The sequence below is a fragment of the Physella acuta genome, unplaced genomic scaffold (genome assembly GCF_028476545.2).
Source record: "Physella acuta isolate Inbredline_101_S28 unplaced genomic scaffold, ASM2847654v3 ptg000677l, whole genome shotgun sequence".
Lineage (NCBI taxonomy): Eukaryota > Metazoa > Mollusca > Gastropoda > Physidae > Physella > Physella acuta.
In genome coordinates, this window is record NW_026732196.1 from 911,858 (window position 1) to 934,714 (window position 22,857).

The 22,857-nt window shown below is 41.0% G+C and overlaps 1 protein-coding gene across 1 annotated transcript in view; it reads left to right on the forward strand.

Moving 5' to 3' along the window:
• The window catches only part of LOC131949199 (multiple PDZ domain protein), a 335,233-nt gene that overhangs the window by 306,107 nt on the left and 6,269 nt on the right, over nucleotides 1-22,857 (forward strand). The window contains exons 28-30 of the mRNA XM_059310988.1: nucleotides 3,041-3,193; nucleotides 4,942-5,140; nucleotides 7,851-8,052. Of these exons, the coding sequence (XP_059166971.1) occupies nucleotides 3,041-3,193; nucleotides 4,942-5,140; nucleotides 7,851-8,052 (554 nt within the window). The remainder of the gene's footprint in view (nucleotides 1-3,040; nucleotides 3,194-4,941; nucleotides 5,141-7,850; nucleotides 8,053-22,857) is intronic.

Here is a 22,857-nt window from a genome sequence, read left to right on the forward strand (position 1 = left end):
TCTAAGCGTTCGATAAAGATTCATTCCCTATGGTTTGTTGGTCCCTATCACTCACGATGTCCGAAATCTTTTTCTTTCAAATTTCCTTTAAAGAACTTAGTCTCACACAGTTTTTACTACTAGCTTTCTTTCAACTAGAGATGATTGCCATAGAGTGTATAAGTTTAAATGTCAGATGATCTCATCACTATCGTTGCTAAGTTTTGCTTAGGTCAGCTTTACTCATTATTTATTACATTTATTCCTATAGTTGTCTTATCTTTACAATTATACAAATCGGTTCTCATACATACTTAAGCCTAGAAAAAGAACAAGATGGCTGGAAATATGAAAATGTCAGTGGCGGCTGATACAAGAATTTAATTAGCCCGGGGCTGGTCCAACCCCACTCCTCACCCACACCCTCACCCACACACACCCCCTCACACTGTCACAAGGGGCCGCTAGTTAAGGCCAACTAGAAGACCCCCCACCCCTACTCTCCCCACCCCTCTCACCGACGAGATGTTATATGGAGACAGTCGTTGAGGGGACAGGGAAAGATGTTCTATGGTGCGAGTTTTGTATGGATTACAAAAAGTTCATTCTTTGTGAATTAAGACACATTTAATCAGTGCATCAGAGAAACGGTTTTTTTTTAAACTATATCCGTAACTTTATACGGCGAAATCGTAGTTTATCGCATATTGAGTCACTTAATTTAAAAGTTGGTCAGACTAGTAAAAGTTGGTCAGACTAGTAAATTTAAAGTCCCGTTATGCGTTGTATTATTAACACCAATAAATAGTAAGAATACTAGGTATATAACGCTATAATTTGCTGAAAATAGAATAGCAATTAACTTTAAGTACGAAGTGTTAACATATTCAATATACTATTCAGTTGAATTTTTAAGATGACAGGGACGTTGATACAAATTATTCTTCTATTTTATTTGTTTATAAATTTTAGCGTAACCGGGTGTAAGTTTTGATTGGGATTATTAGTAATTCTAGAATCTATATTACATTCCTATAAACATGATTGTGTTTAGCTTTAGACAGTAGAACTAAATATAAAATTAGATGTGTTGGTACCAACCCTCTAACACAGTAGAACTAAATATAAACTTGGATGTGTTGGTACCAACCCTCTAACACAGTAGAACTAAATATAAACTTGGATGTGTAGGGTACCAACCCTCTAACACAGTAGAACTTATTCCACTGGTCAGCATTAATGAGATTGTCTTAAGGCGATCGCACCATGCTCTAAGTGGTCGGTTGCTAGGTGGCGCTATTTGAGTATCTGTGACTGACTATCTGTGGCTATCTGTGACTATCTGTGGCTATCTGTGCTTTAGTCGGCATCGGGTTCTCTGCTTAGACGGCTAATGAGTTTTCTCGTTTGGACGGCCAGAAGTTCTGTGGTTTGGACGGCCACGCTTACAGTGGATAAGAGAAAGCTTTGCTTCAATGGGATGTCTAAGCTCCAATAATTTTATAGAGCTAAGATATGTGAACAGTACATACATTACGTTGGTTGTGGGAATAGCGATCTGTAATGTCATATTGAATATATTGCAATGGTTGTAGAAATAGCGATCCGTATGGCACAGGGAATATATAGCGTTAATTGTTGAAATAGCGATAGATAATGTCATATTGAATATATAGTTTTAATTGTCGGAATAGCGATCAGTACGTCACAAAGAATACATGCGATGGTTGTTGGGATAGCGAGAGGCCCTCGACCCTGAAGTCCAATGTCTATTGTTGCGGGAGTCTTAGATTTTTTTTTAGAAACATGTTAGCTCAATTTTTTTCTCACTTTTCTTGCAATGCACAATGATTCTTTTCTTTTTCACATATTAGCTTTATTCATTAGTGGATTTTAAAAGTTTTAAAGCATGACGTCATAGCTGAGGAAACTTTTCGTCGATGTACTATAAAGATTTTTGCAATTTTGGCATATTTTTAAAAATATTTTTAAATTTGCATTATTTTTTTATCACTACTTTTTAGTTGCGAAACGCATGAATTTAGAAAATTAATTAGTAAACGCTTGATGGCTATGTTTGCTAATTATGTGCTAAATGGACTTTTTTTTAATAATGCAATTTCAATAATCAGATTTTGAAATGTAATATCTAACGGGTAGGGCTTATTAAATATTACAGTACTTCGATTTTTAATTGTCCTAGTGCATATAGGGGTGGTGGCAGTAGATTTTTTAGACTCTACATTTTTAGCAGTTTTACTGTATTGGTGTGGTGGTGTAAGGGACAAGAGATATTTTTTAGATATATATATATATATATATATATATATATATATATATATATATATATATATATATATATATAACAATTTTAGGAATTTTACAATACAAGTTTTTCTTTCAATAATTTCAAGTTTGACTTTTTCATCTATCTCTATGTGTTTAATGTGGTGTTTTATATCACTTTTACCTTAAAACGATACCAGGGGTCATTGCTCAGTATCGATATCGCGTCAAGAAACGTTTCGATATTTTAAAGTGGTATCGATTGTTATAATATCAATGTGTTTGGGATCGATACGATGAGCAATAACCGTCCTGATTTCCTGTGACGGAAAGGTATCGAACTGCTTATGTAGACATGGATTAGGGTGAAGGGGAGACAACTCGCGTTGTCTCAAACTAGGGGGGACTAACCATGTCTTAAACTACTGTTTCACGCTTAGTATACTAGCACTTTTTTTTATTGCAAGAAAATAAATTTAATAACTTTTTTTTCTAACATTTTTTTAAAAGTCATGTTATACTATTTTAGACTCGAAATTGTTTGTATTGATTTAAAATTTAATAAAGCAGACTGTCTAATTAAAATTTTCATCTTAATTATATTTAAAGCACCTAGACATTTTTATGTAATAATGAATGATAACCGCATGTATATTATACTAATTGGTTGTTCTGTCTCTTGTTTATCCTCCCTACGCCGCCCCCTCCCCTCCACCTCTACCCTAACACGACCTCAATAATACAACCCCTCTCCCCACTCATGTTCTGTTTGCAGGAAACGCCACCACCTCCACTGCCAGTCGCACCCCCACCCCCAGTCCGTTCTAACCCCACCCCACCCCCTGTCCGTTCTAACCCCACCCCACCTCAGACCCCACCCCTCCGGCCAGCTCCAAGCTCCCCGAAATGGGGGGAACTCGAGTCAAAGGTAAGGATACCCTCATCATTTACAATGTGCGACACGCGCCCTCTCATGGGGCGCGCGGTTGCTTGTGTAGGGCGCCGAGTCACTCTTTTAAGGCGCCATTGTAATCGTGCCTTTGTTTACAACTTTTAACCAAACTATCGGCGAATTTAAAATGTTTAACCGAATTATAGTATTGACTATTTTTTAAATAATATTCACGTTGATACTTCTGTATGAGCTATTAGAAGTCGATGATCCTTAGCTGTGCAGACCAAAAAACAACACCCGCCCCATATCCGCAGCTTTGATATCCTAGTTTGGTATATAATTCAAGAAATAACGCAAAACCAGTTTTAGAAACTTCTGATATCAGTGAATAAAATAACATAAGGCAAACACAGCTTTACAAATAATATACGAAGATTTGCCTGTGTGAAATATACTTGATGTTTTTTAAATAATTATTTCGTATACTTACTTTATATTTTGGTAAACTCGAACTTGTTATTTACACCACATTTGAATGACATCATTTTAATACATTTTTAATCATTTTTTAATCGTTAAAACTGTACTACAGTATAAACACATTTTTTCAATTATTAATAACCTTAGCATGTCATATTTAACGTCTTTCTCTTATTTATCACAGCAAATAATAGATGTATAACTTGTTCTATAACATTTTCTCTACTGCCAAAGCTTGACTTGACTAACTGCTAACTTTCTGTACTAACTAGCGAAACTTTCTCAGGAATACTTGTCACCCCGCATGAGACTTGAGGCACCCCACTGATAGCATGACCTTTGAACTGTTTGTTGTTCTAACCCCAACACTCACGTGACTTCTTGTTTAGGATCCCCAGTACCGAATTACACAGATTCATCTTTAGAAAGCATACTTTATTGATACCCCCAACCACAGATCCCCCTGTAGCTGTAGAATGACCCCCACCCCTCCTCTCCCTACCCTTACACATATTGCTTGATCCTGGATGCTTATCCTTACCGCTGTCATATTATTAAAATTTAGACTAAAATATGTTATATTTTAAAAATTTCAAAAATTAATAAACATTTGATTAACTTACATAATTACGGGCAATTAGACATTAAATTCAGTAACAACAAAGTTTGACGTATTTTTAATACAAAGATACCCAATCAGAATTCGAGTTAATATAGGAACATTATTGTGTTCATCTTTAAAATATGATTTGTTTACAAGTAACTTTTCAGACTCAAATAAGTTTTTAATCTAAGAAAAAGTGTTTACGTGCAGGGTTTTAGATTCCCTGCTGTTAAAATTTGCAGTGTTCCTCTTTTGGACACACGCGATTTAGGAATCTACAACCTTATGCTATGTTGTAGTATTCATATGATTAAGTTATTAGTTGTAATATTATAAATATATAAAAATATATTATAAGGTAGTATACTTTATGCGGAAATAAGTATTTTATCATATATGTTTCATTATTATAATTCATTTTCTAGATAATAAACAGGATTATTATTTATGCCTAATTATGATTAAGGTCACAAAGTATATAGAGTAGAATATATTTTAAAATTGGAAGCGAATGTGTTGTATCGAAAGTTTCTCAGGTTAAAAGTGACCACATATTGTGATTGATCACTATTGATCATTCTTCTACTGACCTTGAGCCTTAAGCTCGGGTCGTATCCATGGTTACCAGCCTTGAGTTTTCTCCCGACCGCCAGCGCCCCATGACCCACGGGTTAAAGGTCACCGTCTCTGTCCACAGCGGCACGCGCGCCTCATGCATCGAAAACCCAGCAGCTCATCCTCCCCGGACCATCTGACCTCAAGTGACCTTAAGACCCCGCCCAGTTCACCCCGCCCAGGGTCACCGGGACATTCCGCCCTCGCCTCCCCGGAACTGACCCGCATCTCGGCGACCCATGAACGGACCATCCACATACCTAAGGCTAACCTGCATATAGGTAAGTCGCATGCTTGTTTTCCTGTATTTGACAAAACTGTAATGCCTTTATAGCCCTGCTCCTTATAGTTCTATAGCCCTGCTCCCTCTAGTTCAATAGCCCTGCTCCCTCTAGTTCAATAGCCCTGCTCCCTCTAGTTCTATAGCCCTGCTCCCTCTAGTTCTATAGCCCTGCTCCCTCTAGTTCTATAGCCCTGCTCCCTCTAGTTCTATAGCCCTGCTCCCTCTAGTTCTATAGCCCTGCTCCCTCTAGTTCAATAGCCCTGCTCCCTCTAGTTCTATAGCCCTGCTCCCTCTAGTTCTATAGCCCTGCTCCCTCTAGTTCTATAACCCTGCTCCCTCTAGTTCTATAACCCTGCTCCCTCTAGTTCACGGGTTCCCAACCTGGGGGTCGCGACCCCCCTGGGGGTCGCGAAGGTCTTTCTGGGGGGTCGCCAACTGGTATACTAAACCTTAGTAATTTGAAACAAAACATAAATATTTAGAAGAATTTTTGAAATTCGGCTTCATTAACATCACTGGAAATGTAATAGAGAAGAAACAAAGCGCACTGTACAAAGTTGTTCTCAGTCACGAATCTATGAAATCTTCAAAACTAAAACGTCATTTGAGACGAGTCATTCGGAACACACCAAAACATATATGGAGAAGCTAGTTGCAAACGCCAGATACTTGATCGAACAGGAAGTTTTCACCAAGGAAACACAGCATTAGTGCAAGCATCAAATGAAGTCGCGATAGACAATGGCAAGCAAAAAAAAAAAAAAAAACAATAGGAGAAAATCTCATCAAACGCTGCATGTACGTAAATGTTAAATAACACATTTTTATTGAAATTAAGCTTTCAACATTGTTTGCTTTTCAAGTTGATAAATCAACAGACGTGATTTCGTGGTTCGCAGTTGCTGTTCTGTGTCTATATTCATGCGGATGATAGCAAAGAAGAGTTGCTCTTTTGTGAAGATAGCATGGAGAAAATAAATACCTTTTTGGAAACTGGGTGATTAAAATGGGTTAGAACGGCTGTGGGGGTTTGTACGAATGGTGTGCCATCTATATTTAGCTCAAAATCGGGCTTTCAGAAAACAGAAAAGATTTAGCTCCCTAACCACTGCCCTAACCAATCGACATCAAGAGTCCATTGCTAGTATAAGTCGTAAATTATATAAAATCTGGAGCCTTCAAAAACTGAGCAAAAACATAATTATAGATCACGAGGTTCTGCTCTTCTACACTACAGTACGCTGGCTGTCAAACGAAATGTTGTAAATTGTGTTTTTGAATTGAAATCTGAAATCAAATTGTTCTTGGAAGTGCAAAGGAAACAAGACTTTTTGGTATACCTAAAACGACATAGAGTGTTGGAGAGAGTATCATACCTAGCAGATGTGTTCGAACATCAAGATAAGCTTAACCTGAAGCTTCAGGGAAAATGAACGAATATTATAACTTTCCATGATAATCTCGGGGCATTTTTATCAAAGCTGCAAAATCGGTATAGAAAATAAATCTTGGAAATATTGTAAATTTGAGAAACTCTGCGGTGTGGTAGATGAATCTGATTGTGAGATAATTAAAATTTTGAAAGAAGCGATTTCTGGGCATCTTGAATCTCTTGAAAACGAACTGCATCGCTATTTCTCTGAGCTGAAAAAAGAAGAATCTGCATTTAAGCATTACCCATTTTCTACTTCCCTTGATGTTGCCAGCATTCCCGATGAATTACAAGATGAATTCTTTGATTTGCAGAATGATTCCGAGTAAGATGAAAAACTGCGGACACAATTTTGGTGTAGTATTCACCATTCATACCCAAACGTAAAATTTATTGACTTTTCGAGAATATATTTTCAACACTATTCTTCGATTAAAAACAAAATTAAGATAATTATAATGTCATAGGTTGGCGTTAACAAAAAAATGTTTTAATAAAAAACTTAACCACGAAGATTTAGTGAATAGTATGCAATTTTACTCATGCTATTAAAACAGTTATCAAGAGTAGTTCATATTGAAAGTCTACTAGAAAATCTTATTTTAGTGCTTCTTAATTTCTATACTAATTTGGGTTTTTAATTCTATGGGGGTCGCGGGTCACTTTCTTTTTATAAAAGGGGGTCGCCACTCGAAAAAGGTTGGGAACCACTGCTCTAGTTCTATAGCCCTGCTCCCTTTAGCTCTATAGCCCTGTTCCCTATACTTCTATAGCCCTGTTCCCTATACTTCTATAGCCCTTCTCCAACTAGTTCTATAGCCCTGCTCCAACTAGTTCTATAGCCATGCTTCTTAAAGTTCTATAACCCTGTTCGCTATACTTCTATAGCCATGCTCCCTGTAGTTCTATAGCCCTGTTTCTAATGTTGACTTGTACAGACTGAAGCCCCTGTCTAATTACGACTCACACTTGTACAGACTGAAGCCCCTGTCTAATTACGACTCACACTTGTACAGACTGAAGCCCCTGTCTAATTACGACTCACACTTGTACAGACTGAAGCCCCTGTCTAATTACGACTCACACTTGTACAGACTGAAGCCCCTGTCTAATTACGACTCACACTTGTACAGACTGAAGCCCCTGTCTAATTACGACTCACACTTGTACAGACTGAAGCCCCTGTCTAATTACGACTCACACTTGTACAGACTGAAGCCCCTGTCTAATTACGACTCACACTTGTACAGACTGAAGCCCCTGCCTCTCTCCCCAGGCTTGACGGTGGACGCTGTAGACAAGGGGGTCAACGGGTGTCTGGTGAAGACCATCGCCCGCCCCAGCGCCGTTGACGAGGACGGGCGCATCCAGCCCGGGGATTACATCGTATCCATCAACAACGAAAGTCTGAGGCGCATCACCAACGCTCAGGCGAGGGCAATCTTAAGGCGGTCATCTCTGCTGGGCTCCGATGTCAGGTCAGTCTGTCACGTCTAGGAGGGCCGTCTGGGTTCCTTGATGGTCTGTGTTCCTTGCTGGTCTGTTCCTTGCTGGTCTGTTCTTTGTTAATGTTCCTTGATGGTCTGTGTTCCTTGTTGGTGTTCCTTGCTGGTCTGTTCCTTGCTGGTCTGTTCCTTGCTGGTCTGTTCCTTGCTGGTCTGTTCCTTGCTGGTCTGTTCCTTGCTGGTCTGTTCCTTGTAAATGTTCCTTGATGGTCTGTGTTCCTTGTTGGTGTTCCTTATTGGTCTGTGTTCCTTGTTGGTCTATGTTCCTTGTTGGTCTATGTTCCTTGTTGGTCTATGTTCCTTGTTGGTCTGTGTTCCTTGTTGGTCTGTGTTCCTTGTTAATGTTCCTTGTTCGTCTGTGCTCCTTGTTCTATGTTGCTTGTTGGTCTATGTTCCTTGCTGATCTGTGTTCTGTGCTTGCTTGGTCTATACTTTTGGCCCCCTCTCTTATCCTGGCCATGGAGCCGCCACCCACTGTGCATCCTGGTCAGTAAACTTCTGCTTCCTGTACGCAAGAGATTCCTAGCAATCCGACCCAAGCTCCATTTCTAGCCCGGTTTGTTAAAAGCTGGCTAGTGTGGAACAGCTGACCCCCCCCCCCCCCACACACACACACACACAGAAGTTGTGTATATTGTGGGCATGTCTCACCGATTGCTATAAATGTGAGACATCAATTTGAAGCTTGTGTTCTAAATTCTTAATAGACGCTCTCAGCCCTAAACAAAAAACCACGTGAAACTTTTTCTTCCTATTTTGTTGGCGCGTCCACCGAAATATTTCTAAATCTATTTTTGTTCTTGTTTTCTTTTCTTTTATCGATGCTTCACATTATGTATTCATAGACAACTGCATATTTTTGTGTAATTAGCATATATATTGTGATTTCTGACAATATATCAGAGCCGTGTACCCTTGCACATACATCATTGTTTACCTCAGGAGATATGTGTCAACGTTGTCGTCCTTTAGCCCGCCCCAGCCTCACGACACGAGGTCACGTGTTGATGGACTCCCGTCTGTTACTGATGGCTTGTTGGAAGTGCTGTCAGCCCTCGACATCTTTCGCTCTCTCCCTCCCGATGTCTCTCTACCTCTCTCGCTTTCTCTTTCTGTCACTCTTTTATATATATATATATATATATATATATATATATATATATATATATATATATATATATATATATATATATATATATATATATATATATATATATATATATATAATGTAGATATAGATATACATTCATTCATTGATTTATTTATCTCGGTCAGGTTTTCTTGTTTTTCCTTTTTCTCCTCACACCATTTTTTTTTGCTTTCCACCACCCCATCCCCATTCCCCCATCCCCCAAAGTAATGTCTCCAAAATGGCTGTTTATTTTGGTATTAAATGTCCACATTCTTTATATCAACTGCCCACATTGTCAACATCAGTTGTCCACGTTGAATATCGTTGACATCAAATGTCCACAGTATTTACATCAAATGTCCATATTGTTGACAGGAAATCTTGTCACCAAAATGTCTAGACAGTTCAGATCTGTCTGTCTCCATATTTCTCCCTCTCTTTCATGTCTCTCCTCCCTTCTCTCTTTCGTGTCTCTCCTCCCTCTCTTTCATGTCTCTCCTCCCTTCTCTCTTTCATGTCTCTCCTCCCTCTCTTTCATGTCTCTCCTCCCTTCTCTACCCCCCACCTCACCATCCAACAATTACTCTGAAAACCAGAAACCTTTCAGAGTTCAGGTAAAACCAGGAAGTACTCACTCTTTTTTTTTTTTCACTTTTTTTCTTGATCTATAAACTAAACAAATCTTTACTTAAATCTTCCTTTACAACCGAAAAAAATTGCTTTACATCCAACTTAAGAAGTAAAGCTAAATGAAGGCTTTATATTCAACACTTTTTTGAAATAGTGTCAACGAAACTTAAAACGTCTGAACTTTATTTTGAAGCGCAAACACAAAAAATGAACTGTCTTTGAGTTTATTTTTCAAACGTTTTTAAGTTTCGTGAATCCTGAAATTTTCATATTATAACTTGTGTTTCTTATCTTGTTTTGTTAAGTGTCTTAATTGTCTCACTCCCGTGTCCAATCAAGTAGCAGCAAGGCTGTCACGTGTCATTAGCACGCGCTCTGTTTACGTGAGGTGTCGTCATGACGTCACTGCTGGCCACCACCTCACACCAAGTCTCCCCCCAGGGCGCCACTTCCATCTCCCCCACCCCGGGGTTTTGATTGGCTTAAATTAGGTTTGTTTCAAGTCTCCGGCATTGACTTCTGGTCAGAGATTTCTAATAACTTCCGCTCCGTGCCTGCCGTGGGGAGAAGTTCTTGGTCAAATTGTTTTCTTTTATCTTACGTGGAAACAAAAGTTGTTTACTTACGTTGCTGTCGTTGTTTACTTTCGATGTTGACGTTGTCGTTGTTTACTTGTTTGATGTAAGTATTGCACTCTTACGTTGTTTCTGTAAGTGTTGTTCTTTAACGTCATTTGAGTTGATAGTAATTGTTGTTCTTTAACGTCATTATAGTTGATAGTAATTGTTGTTCTTTAACCATATTTGAGTTGATAGTAATTGTTGTTCTTTAACCATATTTGAGTTGATAGTAATTGTTGTTCTTTAACCATATTTGAGTTGATAGTAATTGTTGTTCTTTAACCATATTTGAGTTGATAGTAATTGTTGTTCTTTAACCATATTTGAGTTGATAGTAATTGTTGTTCTTTAACCATATTTGAGTTGATAGTAATTGTTGATGTCGTAAAAGTCCCACGTTGTTGTCCCACGTTGTTGTCCCAAAAACTGTGACCATAATGTTTTGTTCTGTTTGTCCATGTGTTCCAATCGAAGACGGGAATGTGAATGATTACATAAGAAAGTTATCTCACAGTAACAGAGGGAGAGATAAAATAATTTGGTCAGTACAAACTGGAAACTATCGGAAGATCTCGCGATATCTGTCGGATATTGATTTGAAGTCACATACTGACCACCTAGCCATAGGGAACTTGTGGGCTACAATATAGCTGACCGACAGATAATTGGACCATCGTGTTCTACTGGACCATCATGTTCTACTGGGCCATCGTGTTCTACTGGGCCATTGTGTTCTACTGGGCCATCGTATTCTACTGGGCCATCATGTTCTACTCACTTCTACTGGACCAACAGACTCTTCTGGCTCTACTGGGGCAGTAGGCTCTACTGATCTGTCACTCTACTGGGCGCCACTCTGCTGGGCGCCACTCTACTGGGCCGCCACTCTGCTGGGCGCCACTCTGCTGGGCGCCACTCTACTGGGCCGCCACTCTACTGGGTGCCATTCTACTGGGCCAGCACCAACTAATTTAACCCATATAATCCACACTTTATCTCTCTGACCATCCACCTATTACTGCTCACCATTTCTATTCTCCGCCAACTTTTGTACCCCGATTGGTCAATGACGTCTGACGTAATGCGGGTCCCAATCACTCATAAGAAAGTATTTTCACAAACAAAAATGTTATCCGCTTGAACTAACCCCCCCCCCCCCCACGTAAGTTAATATAAATCATCAAAGCTTGGGATTTTTAAAATTGAATTGTATGCTTGAACCCACGTCCAACTTCCCCACCCCCCTTCCCCCCCCCCCTCCCACCCCAAAACACACCAGACAGTCCAAGATTTAAACGCTGGATATTTCTCAAACGTTTTTCTCTTAATTTGTGCCGAGTTTTCTGGGCCGGAGAACGCGCCAAGCTGCTGGAGTTACCCCCCCCCCCCCACACACACACATACACACACACTCACACACACACACTGTGTCCTGTGGATTCTTTCACGTCTGCCCACATTTTTTTTTAAATGAAGAAACTCGTGCACGATCGATAACCGTAGACTGGAATATTACGCTAATAGCCTCCCTTTAGTTGATATCACGCTAATATCCCGTGTTTGGTTGATATCACGCTAATATCCTCTCTTTGGTTGATATCACGCTTATATCCTCTCTTTGGTTGATATCACGCTAATAGCCTCTCTTTGGTTGATATCACGCTAATAGCCTCTCTTTGATTAATATCACGCTAATAGCTCCCCATTGGTTGATATCACGCTTATAGCCTCCCATCCATTGGTTGATATCACTAATGGTTTGTGCTTCCCCCCCCCCCCCAGTATGTGCCGCCGCCCCCCTCACCCCCCAAGTCTGTATTACCCCCAGGCTGTCTTCCGTCTCCCTCAGTGCTCCTACTCAACCACCCCCTCCCCAACCCCGGGCCGATGTACACCCGTGTATGAATGTATTAGGGACGGCCTAGAGAGAGAGAGAGGGGATCATCAGCCTCCTTATGCATATTAAACCCTCCAATCTATTGATTGTATGATTGGCTAGGACTAAATCACATGACAAGCCCACCAAGCACAAGGTGATTCCTGGTGTTCGTTTGTTTTTTCTTGATTTCGTGGGGATAAAAACTGAAAATTAAAGTATTGCTTTTTTTTAGCCCCACGTTGATATTTGGTGAAGTCCTTGAAGAGTGGTTTGGGTTGATTAAGTGACGCTCATGCCACGAGCCAATAAATCAGGTGGGGCCACTGAGAACTCTGGGATAAACTGGTTCCAACTTTAGAGAGCTTCAAAACTTTTCCTGGGCTAGACCTCATAGTGGGGTTGTCCTTGTGGTTTTGACCACATTGGGGGTTGTATTTTTTTGTGACCTGGGTCATATTGGGGGTTGTTTTTGTTACCTGGGTCCTATTTGGGAGGGTTGTTTTTGTTACCTGGGTCCTGTTTGGGAGGGTTGATTTTGTTACCTGGGTCCTATTTGGGAGGGTTGTTTTTGTTACCTGGGTCCTATTTGGGAGGGTTGTTTTTGTTACCTGGGTCCTATTTGGGAGGGTTGATTTTGTTACCTGGGTCCTATTTGGGAGGGTTGTTTTTGTTACCTGGGTCCTATTTGGGAGGGTTGTTTTTGTTACCTGGGTCCTATTTGGGAGGGTTGATTTTGTAACCCTGAGAATATAACAGGTTGTCACTAAAGACCTGTGACATCGTTTTTTTGTGGTCAATGCCATGTTGAACATGTCCAAATAGCCGGTCTTTATTTCACTCAGTGGTGTGAGTACTACGGTCTGAGTACTACGGTCTGAGTACTACGGTGTGAGTACTACCCTGTGAGTACTACGGTGTGAGTACTACGGTGTGAGTACTAGGGTGTGAGTACTACGGTGTGAGTACTAGGGTGTGAGTACTAGGGTGTGAGTACTACGGTGTGAGTACTAGGGAGTGAGTACTACGGTGTGAGTACTACGGTCTGAGTACTACGGTGTGAGTACTACGGTGTGAGTACTACGAACTCTACCAACTTGGTGACTTTGGAAATAAAAAGGATAAGACCAAAATAAGTTGTTGTAAACGCTCATGTATTGACTGAAGAGATACATACTTCAGCTGATCTTCGGGTTGTTGTTTGTTTTTTAATTGCAGAAATACGTCCACTGGAATATTTTAAAACTAAATTCGTATCAAGCTGTGTTGTGTAGTATAAAATAGATTTTAAAAACGTACAAGTTTAAACTTAAAACTAAACCAGAGAATTTCCGGGTCGAAAATGTCCCGGTTTCCTTTTCCTTCCCTCTACTGATGGGTTTGATTTAGATGAGTAGAGAACCCTCGGACCATTGGTTCTAATGTTGGAACAAGACGTACCTCTGATATAGCGACTTTCTCCAACGTGACTGTCCTGTGTCACACAGATGTAATGATACACCAGGGTCTACTTACGCTAATTAACATCTTAAGTAACGTCTTCACCATCCAGCCTCCAGCGCTAATTAACCGCTAATAGAAAATCTGGACAGTATCTGGCCAGTCCTTCGCCTTGCCGGCTTCTCCGTGGTTTGGTTCAACTAATGGACTTCATAGTAAAACACGAAAACAATACCCCCCCCCCCAACAAACATTTAAACAGTGACTCCCACCCCCCACCCCCAACAAACACTTAAACAGTGACCCCCTCATTAGATACATTTTTACCGTCCTATCACCGTGTATAATTCTACTTAATGCCCTCTACTAATGCCCTCTACTAATGCCCTCTACTAATGCCCTCAAGCAACATGATTAACAACTGTAACTTTAAAACTGTAATAACCATGCACCAAGACGATATAAGCCGTTAACAATACCCAGCTCTTCCATTGATTAACTGGACCATCACTTCTCCTTAATGTAACAGTATATCTACATTAAATACAGATTCTCTGGCTAACCGTAAAGTCCTGTTAGGGACATATAACTTACTAATACTATTAAAATCTTTGTCTACTAATAAAGCTTTAAGTCCCGCCACCTCCCCCTGGGTTGTCTGACCTTAAGTACTGGTACCTTTTTCCTCCGATTCCTTCCCCAGTTCCCTCCCTTAGATCTTCCTTTAGCCAGCATTAATCTGATCTGCTGCGGTGATGTATTGATTTTGTCTAGCGCCGGCCTGTATCCTGTTTCTCTGGTCCAGGGGCTCTCAAACTCTGGGGGGTGGGGTACAGAGTTTAGTTGGGAACAAAATGGTGGCATTGTTGACATCCTTGACCTGTTTGTACCTGAATGAGAGGCGGGGGGGGGGTTAAAAAACATGCTGTTGTTTTCTGGAGATTATTTTTAGAACGACTTCCGGGTGATCACGAGTTCTGTAGGGTCTTGGTGTGATGGTCAAACAGAAGATGACCAAGAGAGTAAAAGAAAAGTAGAGCGTGTTGGTGTCAGTGTGCCGTGCTGGTGGTGTGAGGAGTTTAATCATGATGATGTGATGTGTAAACTTGATGTGTAGTCGTGTTTGAGATTTTGTTTGAGATGTGTAGTCGTACTTGAGATGTGTAGTTGTTTTCTACAAGTCCAGCCGTGTTTTATACCTCTGATTGTACTGTTGAGCTAGTAATATGTTCAGCTCTGTCCTCTTATGAGACCCACTGAGCCAACACCCCCCTTGTAAGACCCACTGAGCCAACACCCCCCTTGTGAGACCCACTGAGCCAACACCCCCCTTGTGAGACCCACTGAGCCAACACCCCCTTGTGAGACCCACTGAGCCAACACCCCCCTTGTGAGACCCACTGAGCCAACACCCCCCTTGTGAGACCCACTGAGCCAACACCTCCCTTGTGAGACCCACTGAGCCAACACCCCCCTTGTGAGACCCCCTGAGCCAACATCCCCCTTGTGAGACCCACTGAGCCAACATCCCGCTTGTGAGACCCACTGAGCCAACATCCCCCTTGTGAGACCCACTGAGCCAACATCCCCCTTGTGAGACCCACTGAGCCAACACCCCCCTTGTGAGACCCACTGAGCCAACACCCCCCTTGTGAGACCCACTGAGCAAACACCCCCCTTGTGAGACCCACTGAGCCAACACCCCCCTTGTGAGACCCACTGAGCCAACACCCCCCTTACGAGACCCACTGAGCCAACACCCCCCCCTTGTGAGACCCACTGAGCCAACACCCCCCTTGTGAGACCCATTGAGCCAACAGTCCTGTTATGAGACCCATTGAGCCAACAGTCCTGTTATGAGACCCCCTGAGCCAATAGTCCTCTTGTGAGACCCACTAAGTCAAAAGCCCTTGTCTTACCCTATACAGGCTATATTTGCTATAACTTGAATCCAACTCTACAGACTGGGGCCACAGTTGGCCAGAAAGACTATAAATGACTGTTGGCCACATAGGAGGTAGTTGGCCAGACAGGAAGTCCATTATGCCAGAAAGCAAGAATGGGCCATAGAAAAGCGAGCAGTCAGTGTTGACTATGTACAGTGTTGGCTCTCCGACTGATATTGATGGCAAGCTTTCATATTCCAAAAAAAAAAACAGGCCCCATAAGAAGCGCGTGTTTGAAATCTATTGACAGCGAGACTGGCCTGAATAAAAGCCGTCAGTTTTGCGCAATGGCTGCTAGAAATATGGACTGGAATTCTTTTTGGCCTCTTCTTGTGAGATTTTTCTAATGGAATGCTTTCATGGTGGGCTTGCAGTAGATGATGTGACTTGCTTATCATGTGACTTGCTTGTCGTGTGACTTGCTTGTCATGTGACTTGCTTGTCATGTGACTTGCTTGTCATGTGACTTGCTTGTCATGTGACTTGCTTGTCGTGTGACTTGCTTGTCATGTGACTTGCTTATCATGTGACTTGCTTGTCGTGTGACTTGCTTGTCATGTGACTTGCTTGTCATGTGACTTGCTTGTCATGTGACTTGCTTGTCGTGTGACTTGCTTGTCGTGTGACTTGCTTGTCGTGTGACTTGCTTGTGACCTTGTCGTGTCACTTTCTCGTATGTCACTTACTTGTCATGTCACGTTCTGATGTCACTTTCTTGTCATATGACCTTTTAGAGATGTACCCTACTAGTTTTGTCAATTTCTTGCTTTACGAATTTCTCTTGCCACTAACTTGGGATGTCACTTTCTTATCTGCTCCCTGAAACGGAAAAAAAATCAATATACTAAAATTATTTTATGAATACAAAAAACAAACGATGAACTGTCCTTTATATTATTTTTATATTATTTCAACGCTTAAGAAATATTTACAAAATTGTGTGATTTTTTTTTTTTTGGCGTGTGTGTCTCGTTGTCCTTCTACGGGGGTTTTGTTGCTCGATTATACCCATGTAATAGATGGATGGATGGATGGGTGGGTGGATGGATGGATGGATGGATGGGTGGGTGGGTGGATGGATGGATGGATGGGTGGGTGGGTGGATGGATGGATGGATGGGTGGGTGGGTGGATGGATGGATGGATGGGTGGGTGGATGGATGGATGGATGGATGGGTGGGTGGGTGGGTGGGTGGATGGATGGATGGGTGGGTGGGTGGGTGGATGGATGGGTGGGTGGGTGGGTGGGTGGGTGGGTGGATGGATGGATGGGTGGGTGGGTGGATGCATGGATGGGTGGGTGGGTGGGTGGGTGGATGGATGGATGGATGGATGGATGGGTGGGTGGGTGAGTGGATGGATGGATGGAAGGGTGGGTGGATGGGTAGGCAGGCAGGCAGGTGGGTAGGCAAGCAGACAGATTTTATTTACATGTATATATACATCTAATATAATAATACTGTCAGCTGTTTATAAAAATGGATGAGGCAGGAAAATATCCTACGACTCTTCCAATAACCGTACACACAGGTTCATCAAGGCTGTTCCAATAACCGTACACACCGGTTCATCACGGCTGTTCCAATAACCGTACACACCGGTTCATCACGGCTGTTCCAATAACCGTACACACAGGTTCATCTAAACGTGAGAGGAATCGATTTTTCCCTAGACTTTTGAAAGCATTAACGCAGACAGGGGAGATAATGGCGGGAAACTGTGTATCCTAACCCAGTCAGTTCCATTTCGTCTGCCCAGTTGTCTTCTAGCGAACCCTCCCTCTCCTCACCCTTCCCCCCCCCCCCTACCCCGGACTTGTTGTTTAAAATAGCCTCAAATCTATCTGATCTAAATGCTATCACCATACCACCACTACCCCGACACTGGGGCTTGAATCTGCTCATTTTAAAAAGTTGTTTCCGTATTCAAAATGTTTTTTGTTTTGTTTCGTTTATTTTATTACGTTTTTAGTGGTTTATGTTTTTATTTTGTTTGTTGTCTTTGACTGATTGAGCAAAACAGTGCTGAAATGTTCCTTGTTTCGTGGCTATCGTTTGCATCTTTTTTATGTTTTCTGATTTACACAATCAAGCTCTCTGGTCCATATTTGTTGTCTCTATTATTGTGGTTATGGTGAACATTGATATAGTTATGGTGATGTCGTCTACACGGATATTGAGTAATATTTGGTAGTGCTTCTTTTTTTATCTTCTACTGCATTCTAGGTTATGTAGTTGTATTCTAATTAATTTTTTTTATAATTTGAGTTTCAAGCAGTTGACCAAAATAAGAGTTAGTTGCTAAATTCAAGTTGCCACCATCAAATAGACACTTTCTTCTTCTTCGTTCCTAATTTTAGTGTTGGAAGGGATCCCCTCCAACTCAATTAAGTATACGTGTTTATGCGCCATTGAGGCCATTGACTCCGATTTCAACCTGCTTTTCATTTTGGGCTTGCTTCCATAGCCTTTGTCCAACCAAGAACAAACTACAAGGCAGCAGTTGTTTGATTTTGGAGTCGTCTCTCCTAGAAGAGTTGTTGTGACTAGCTAACGACCCTCATCTGCCCGAGGGTTCGAACTCGAGACTTTTCGGTTTAGCAACCACGAGCTTTACCGACTCGACCAGGCAACTGGACAAACTAAGTTTGCCACTTCAGTTTCATTTAAAAAGCACCAACAGCTAATTAGTGATTTCTTGACCATAGTTTTTAGCTCTGGCCCATAGTGGACGTTCTTTTTAAACTCCGGCTAGGAAAAAATAGAATTTTTTTTAATTACTCCGTCTACCGGAGAAAAGAAATATCTTTTGAGGCCCAGTTAGAAATGAATAGACATTATTTTTATTTTACTCCATCTAATCGAGAAAATAAATATAGTTTTAGGCTCCGGCTAACAAAGAATAAGCATTATATTTTTTTTTTAATTATTTTATTCCGTCTAGCGATGAAATATATATTTTAGGCTGCGGCTAGCATAAATAGACATTTTGAATTTAACCCCGTCTAGCGGAGAAACGAAATATAATTTAGGCTCCGGCTAGCAAAGAATAGACCTTATTCTTATTATTTTACTCCGACTAGCGGAGAAAAGAAATATATTTTAAGTCTCTAGCGAATGGGTGAGGGCCGTAAAAGTCTACCCACCCTGTACCTAACTGGACAGACGTTTAATTTGGCCACTGTCCACAGCTGTGTGTGGCGCCACACGTGCCCGGGAGTAGGTCTATTGATTCCCTGCCTTTTAAACCCCGCCCGTCCCCTCGGGCCGCCGTGGTGGGTGGGTGACGCTCCGGCTGTAGAACCAGTAGAACAGGGAGGTAATTCGGTGGAAGGAGAGATAACTCTGGGGAGATATTCAGTGGATAGACAGATATCCAGTGGATAGACAGATATCCAGTGGATAGACAGATATTCAGTGGATAGACAAATATTCAGTGGATAGACAGATATTTATTGGATAGACAGATAATATCCAGTGGATAGACAGATATTCAGTGGATAGACAGATATTCAGTGGAGGGACAGATATTCAGTGGATAGACAAATATTCAGTGGATAGACAGATATTCCGTGGATAGACATATCCAGTGGATAGACATATAATCCAGTGGAGGAGATATTCTTACAGCTACTGTCGTGGGCGATACAAACAGAGGAATACCAAAATTGTCTTTCTTTGCTTGTGCGATTCATTGTGAGATGTCAGCATTTCTTAACGTGTTGTTGTTGTTTTTTACAGCTTGATGCATTCTGATCTTTATTTGTTTACAAAGTAATATAAAGTATTGATTTGTGTGGCACGGAGTTAGGCGGTGACGATTGTTGAGATGGGCTGTTTCTCACGCAGTGGTGATGGTGGTTTGTGATGATGGTGGTTTGTGATGATGTTGGTTTGTGTTGATGGTGGTGTGTGATGATGGTGGTTTGTGATGATGGTGGTTTGTGATGATGGTGGTGTGTGATGTTGGTCTAAGATAGTGATGATGTTGGTTTGTGATGATGGTGGTTTGTGGTGATGTTGGTCTAAGATAGTGATGATGTTGGTTTGTGATGATGGTGGTTTGTGATGATGTTGGTTTGTGTTGATGGTGGTTTGTGTTGATGGTGGTTTGTGATGATGGCGGTTTGTGATGATGTTGGTTTGTGTTGATGTTGGTTTGTGATGATGTTGGTTTGTGATGATGTTGGTTTGTGATGATGTTGGTTTGTGATGATGTTGGTTTGTGGTGATGTTGGTTTGTGATGATGGTGGTTTGTGATGATGGTGGTGTGTGATGTTGGTCTAAGATAGTGATGATGTAGGCTAGTGATTATGATGTTAACTAGTAATGATGTTGGTTATTGATGAAGTTATTATACCATAGCTACCCCGTCAGAACCGACTATGTATTTAACCAGCGCCATTCCCTAACTACCTTGGGTTATATTGTGCCTTGATCTAGTTCCCCCACAAGTCATGTTGTATAGACTGAAAAGCTTCTGCTCAAACTGGTTGTGTTAGAAGCGACAGGTTGTGGCTATGACGGACAATTTGTTGTCTTTTACCAACAAAACCTCTCTGGCTTCTTTCAAAACTGCTTTACACATACGTCATTATGCTCATTTATTACATAAGTTGATATTCGAGTTTTAAAAAGGTAATCCACACACGGGCTTCTGAAACACACACGTACACATACACCAAATACAGATACACACGCAGATACACGTGGATCAAAAACACCCGCACGTAGATGTACACCAAATACAGATACACACGTATACACACACCAAATACAGATACATACGTATACAGACAGATACACACACACACACACACTCACGCGCACACATAAAGACTATAGATTTTAGAAAACTACCGTCAAATGCCAAAATCGCACATTTTCCTTAAGTAATTGTTATTGCTCACCTAAAAAAATTAAAGATTTTATTATTCAACTTTTCCTAACAGTACAACATTTAAATACAATGCCGGTTGTTTTTGTCCGTCGTGTTTGAGTAGAGAGATTGGTATTGATTTAACATAGAACTGGCCTGGTTGTCCGGATGTATAGGTTATAAACATCTGTAGTGGGTGTGGGGGGGGGGGGGGGGTCAGGTCAGGATGTATAGGTTATAAACATTTGTATTGGGTGTGGGGGGGGTGTCAGGTCAGGATGTATAGGTTATAAACATTTGTAGTGGGTGTGTGTGTGGGGGGATGTATAAATTATAAACATTTGTATTGAGGGGGGGGGAGTTCTAGTTAGGATGTATAAATTATAAACATTTGTATTGAGGGGGGGAGTTCTAGTTAGGATGTATAAATTATAAACATTTGTGTTGTGGGGAGGGGGTTCTAGTTAGGATGTATAAATTATAAACATTTGTATTGTGGGGGGGGGGGGGGGGGTTCTAGTCAGGATGTATAGATTATAAACATTTGTATTGTGGGGGGGGGGGGGTGTCTGAACTTCTAGAACTTTTAGCTTTAACAGTTTGGTAAATATAGTTGATAGCCCCCCAATGTTTTGTTTCGCTATCTTGGAGTAACGCTAAACCTACGGAGACTAGGAAGTTCATGTATAGTTACCAACAATGACTCCACTGGACCCGACGGTAGTTCGTCGTTTAGCATGTCTTGGTAGACGCCATCTTGTAGGGGTTAAATGTTTTCTACATCTCGAGAATCTCAACTTTGTCCCATCAAGGTTGTGATGGAAGTTCTTTTTTCGATTTGGTTTTGATAATTTATTTTCTAATTTACCGTAATATTTTTTTAAGCCATAGCAGTTTGCATTACATAGTTAACTTATCAATTTTAGCTGATGGCTTCAGAAATGGAACTGAACTCGGTTAGCAAAGAAAAATGTGTGCTCTACGTCTACACAGCATGGATGTGTTTCAAAAACATGTTGTGGTTTATATGAAAACCCGGGAAACGTATTTTATTTTCTGCTGAGTTCAAATCTGATGGGTGAAATCTCTGCCGTGTTGCTGTCGTTGATGTATCGGCCAGGCTGAGATCTCTGATAATCGGCCTTATATAGATCGTAGAGGTATCCACCATGTGTAGATGGGTGAAGTTGGGATCGTTCAAGGTTCGGTCGTGATGTGTGAAGTATCGGCCACAATTAGATCGTTAAAGTATCGGCTACATTTAGATCGCTGAAGTATCGGCCACATTTAGATCGTTAAAGTATCGGCCACATTTAGATCGTTAAAGTATCGGCCACATTTAGATCGTTAAAGTATAGGACACATTTAGATCGTTAAAGTATCGGCCGTATTTAGATCGTTAAAGTATCGGCTACATTTAGATCGCTGAAGTATCGGCCACATTTAGATCGTTAAAGTATCGGCCACATTTAGATCGTTAAAGTATCGGCCACATTTAGATCGTTAAAGTATAGGCCACATTTAGATCGTTAAAGTATCGGCCACATTTAGATCGTTAAAGTATCGGCCACATTTAGATCGTTAAAGTATCGGCCACATTTAGATCGTTAAAGTATCGGCCACATTTAGATCGTTAAAGTATCGGCCACATTTAGATCGTTAAAGTATAGGCCACATTTAGATCGTTAAAGTATTGGCCGTATTGTGATGTTCAAGTATCGGTCGTGATATGTGAAGTATCGGCCACATTTAGATCGCTGAAGTATCGGCCACATTTAGATCGCTGAAGTATCGGCTACATTTAGATCGCTGAAGTATCGGCCACATTTAGATCGCTGAAGTATCGGCTACATTTAGATCGCTGAAGTATCGGCCACATTTAGATCGTTAAAGTATCGGCCACATTTAGATCGTTAAAGTATCGGCCACATTTAGATCGTTAAAGTATAGGCCACATTTAGATCGTTAAAGTATCGGCCACATTTAGATCGTTAAAGTATCGGCCACATTTAGATCGTTAAAGTATCGGCCACATTTAGATCGTTAAAGTATCGGCCACATTTAGATCGTTAAAGTATCGGCCACATTTAGATCGTTAAAGTATAGGCCACATTTAGATCGTTAAAGTATTGGCCGTATTGTGATGTTCAAGTATCGGTCGTGATATGTGAAGTATCGGCCACATTTAGATCGCTGAAGTATCGGCCACATTTAGATCGCTGAAGTATCGGCTACATTTAGATCGCTGAAGTATCG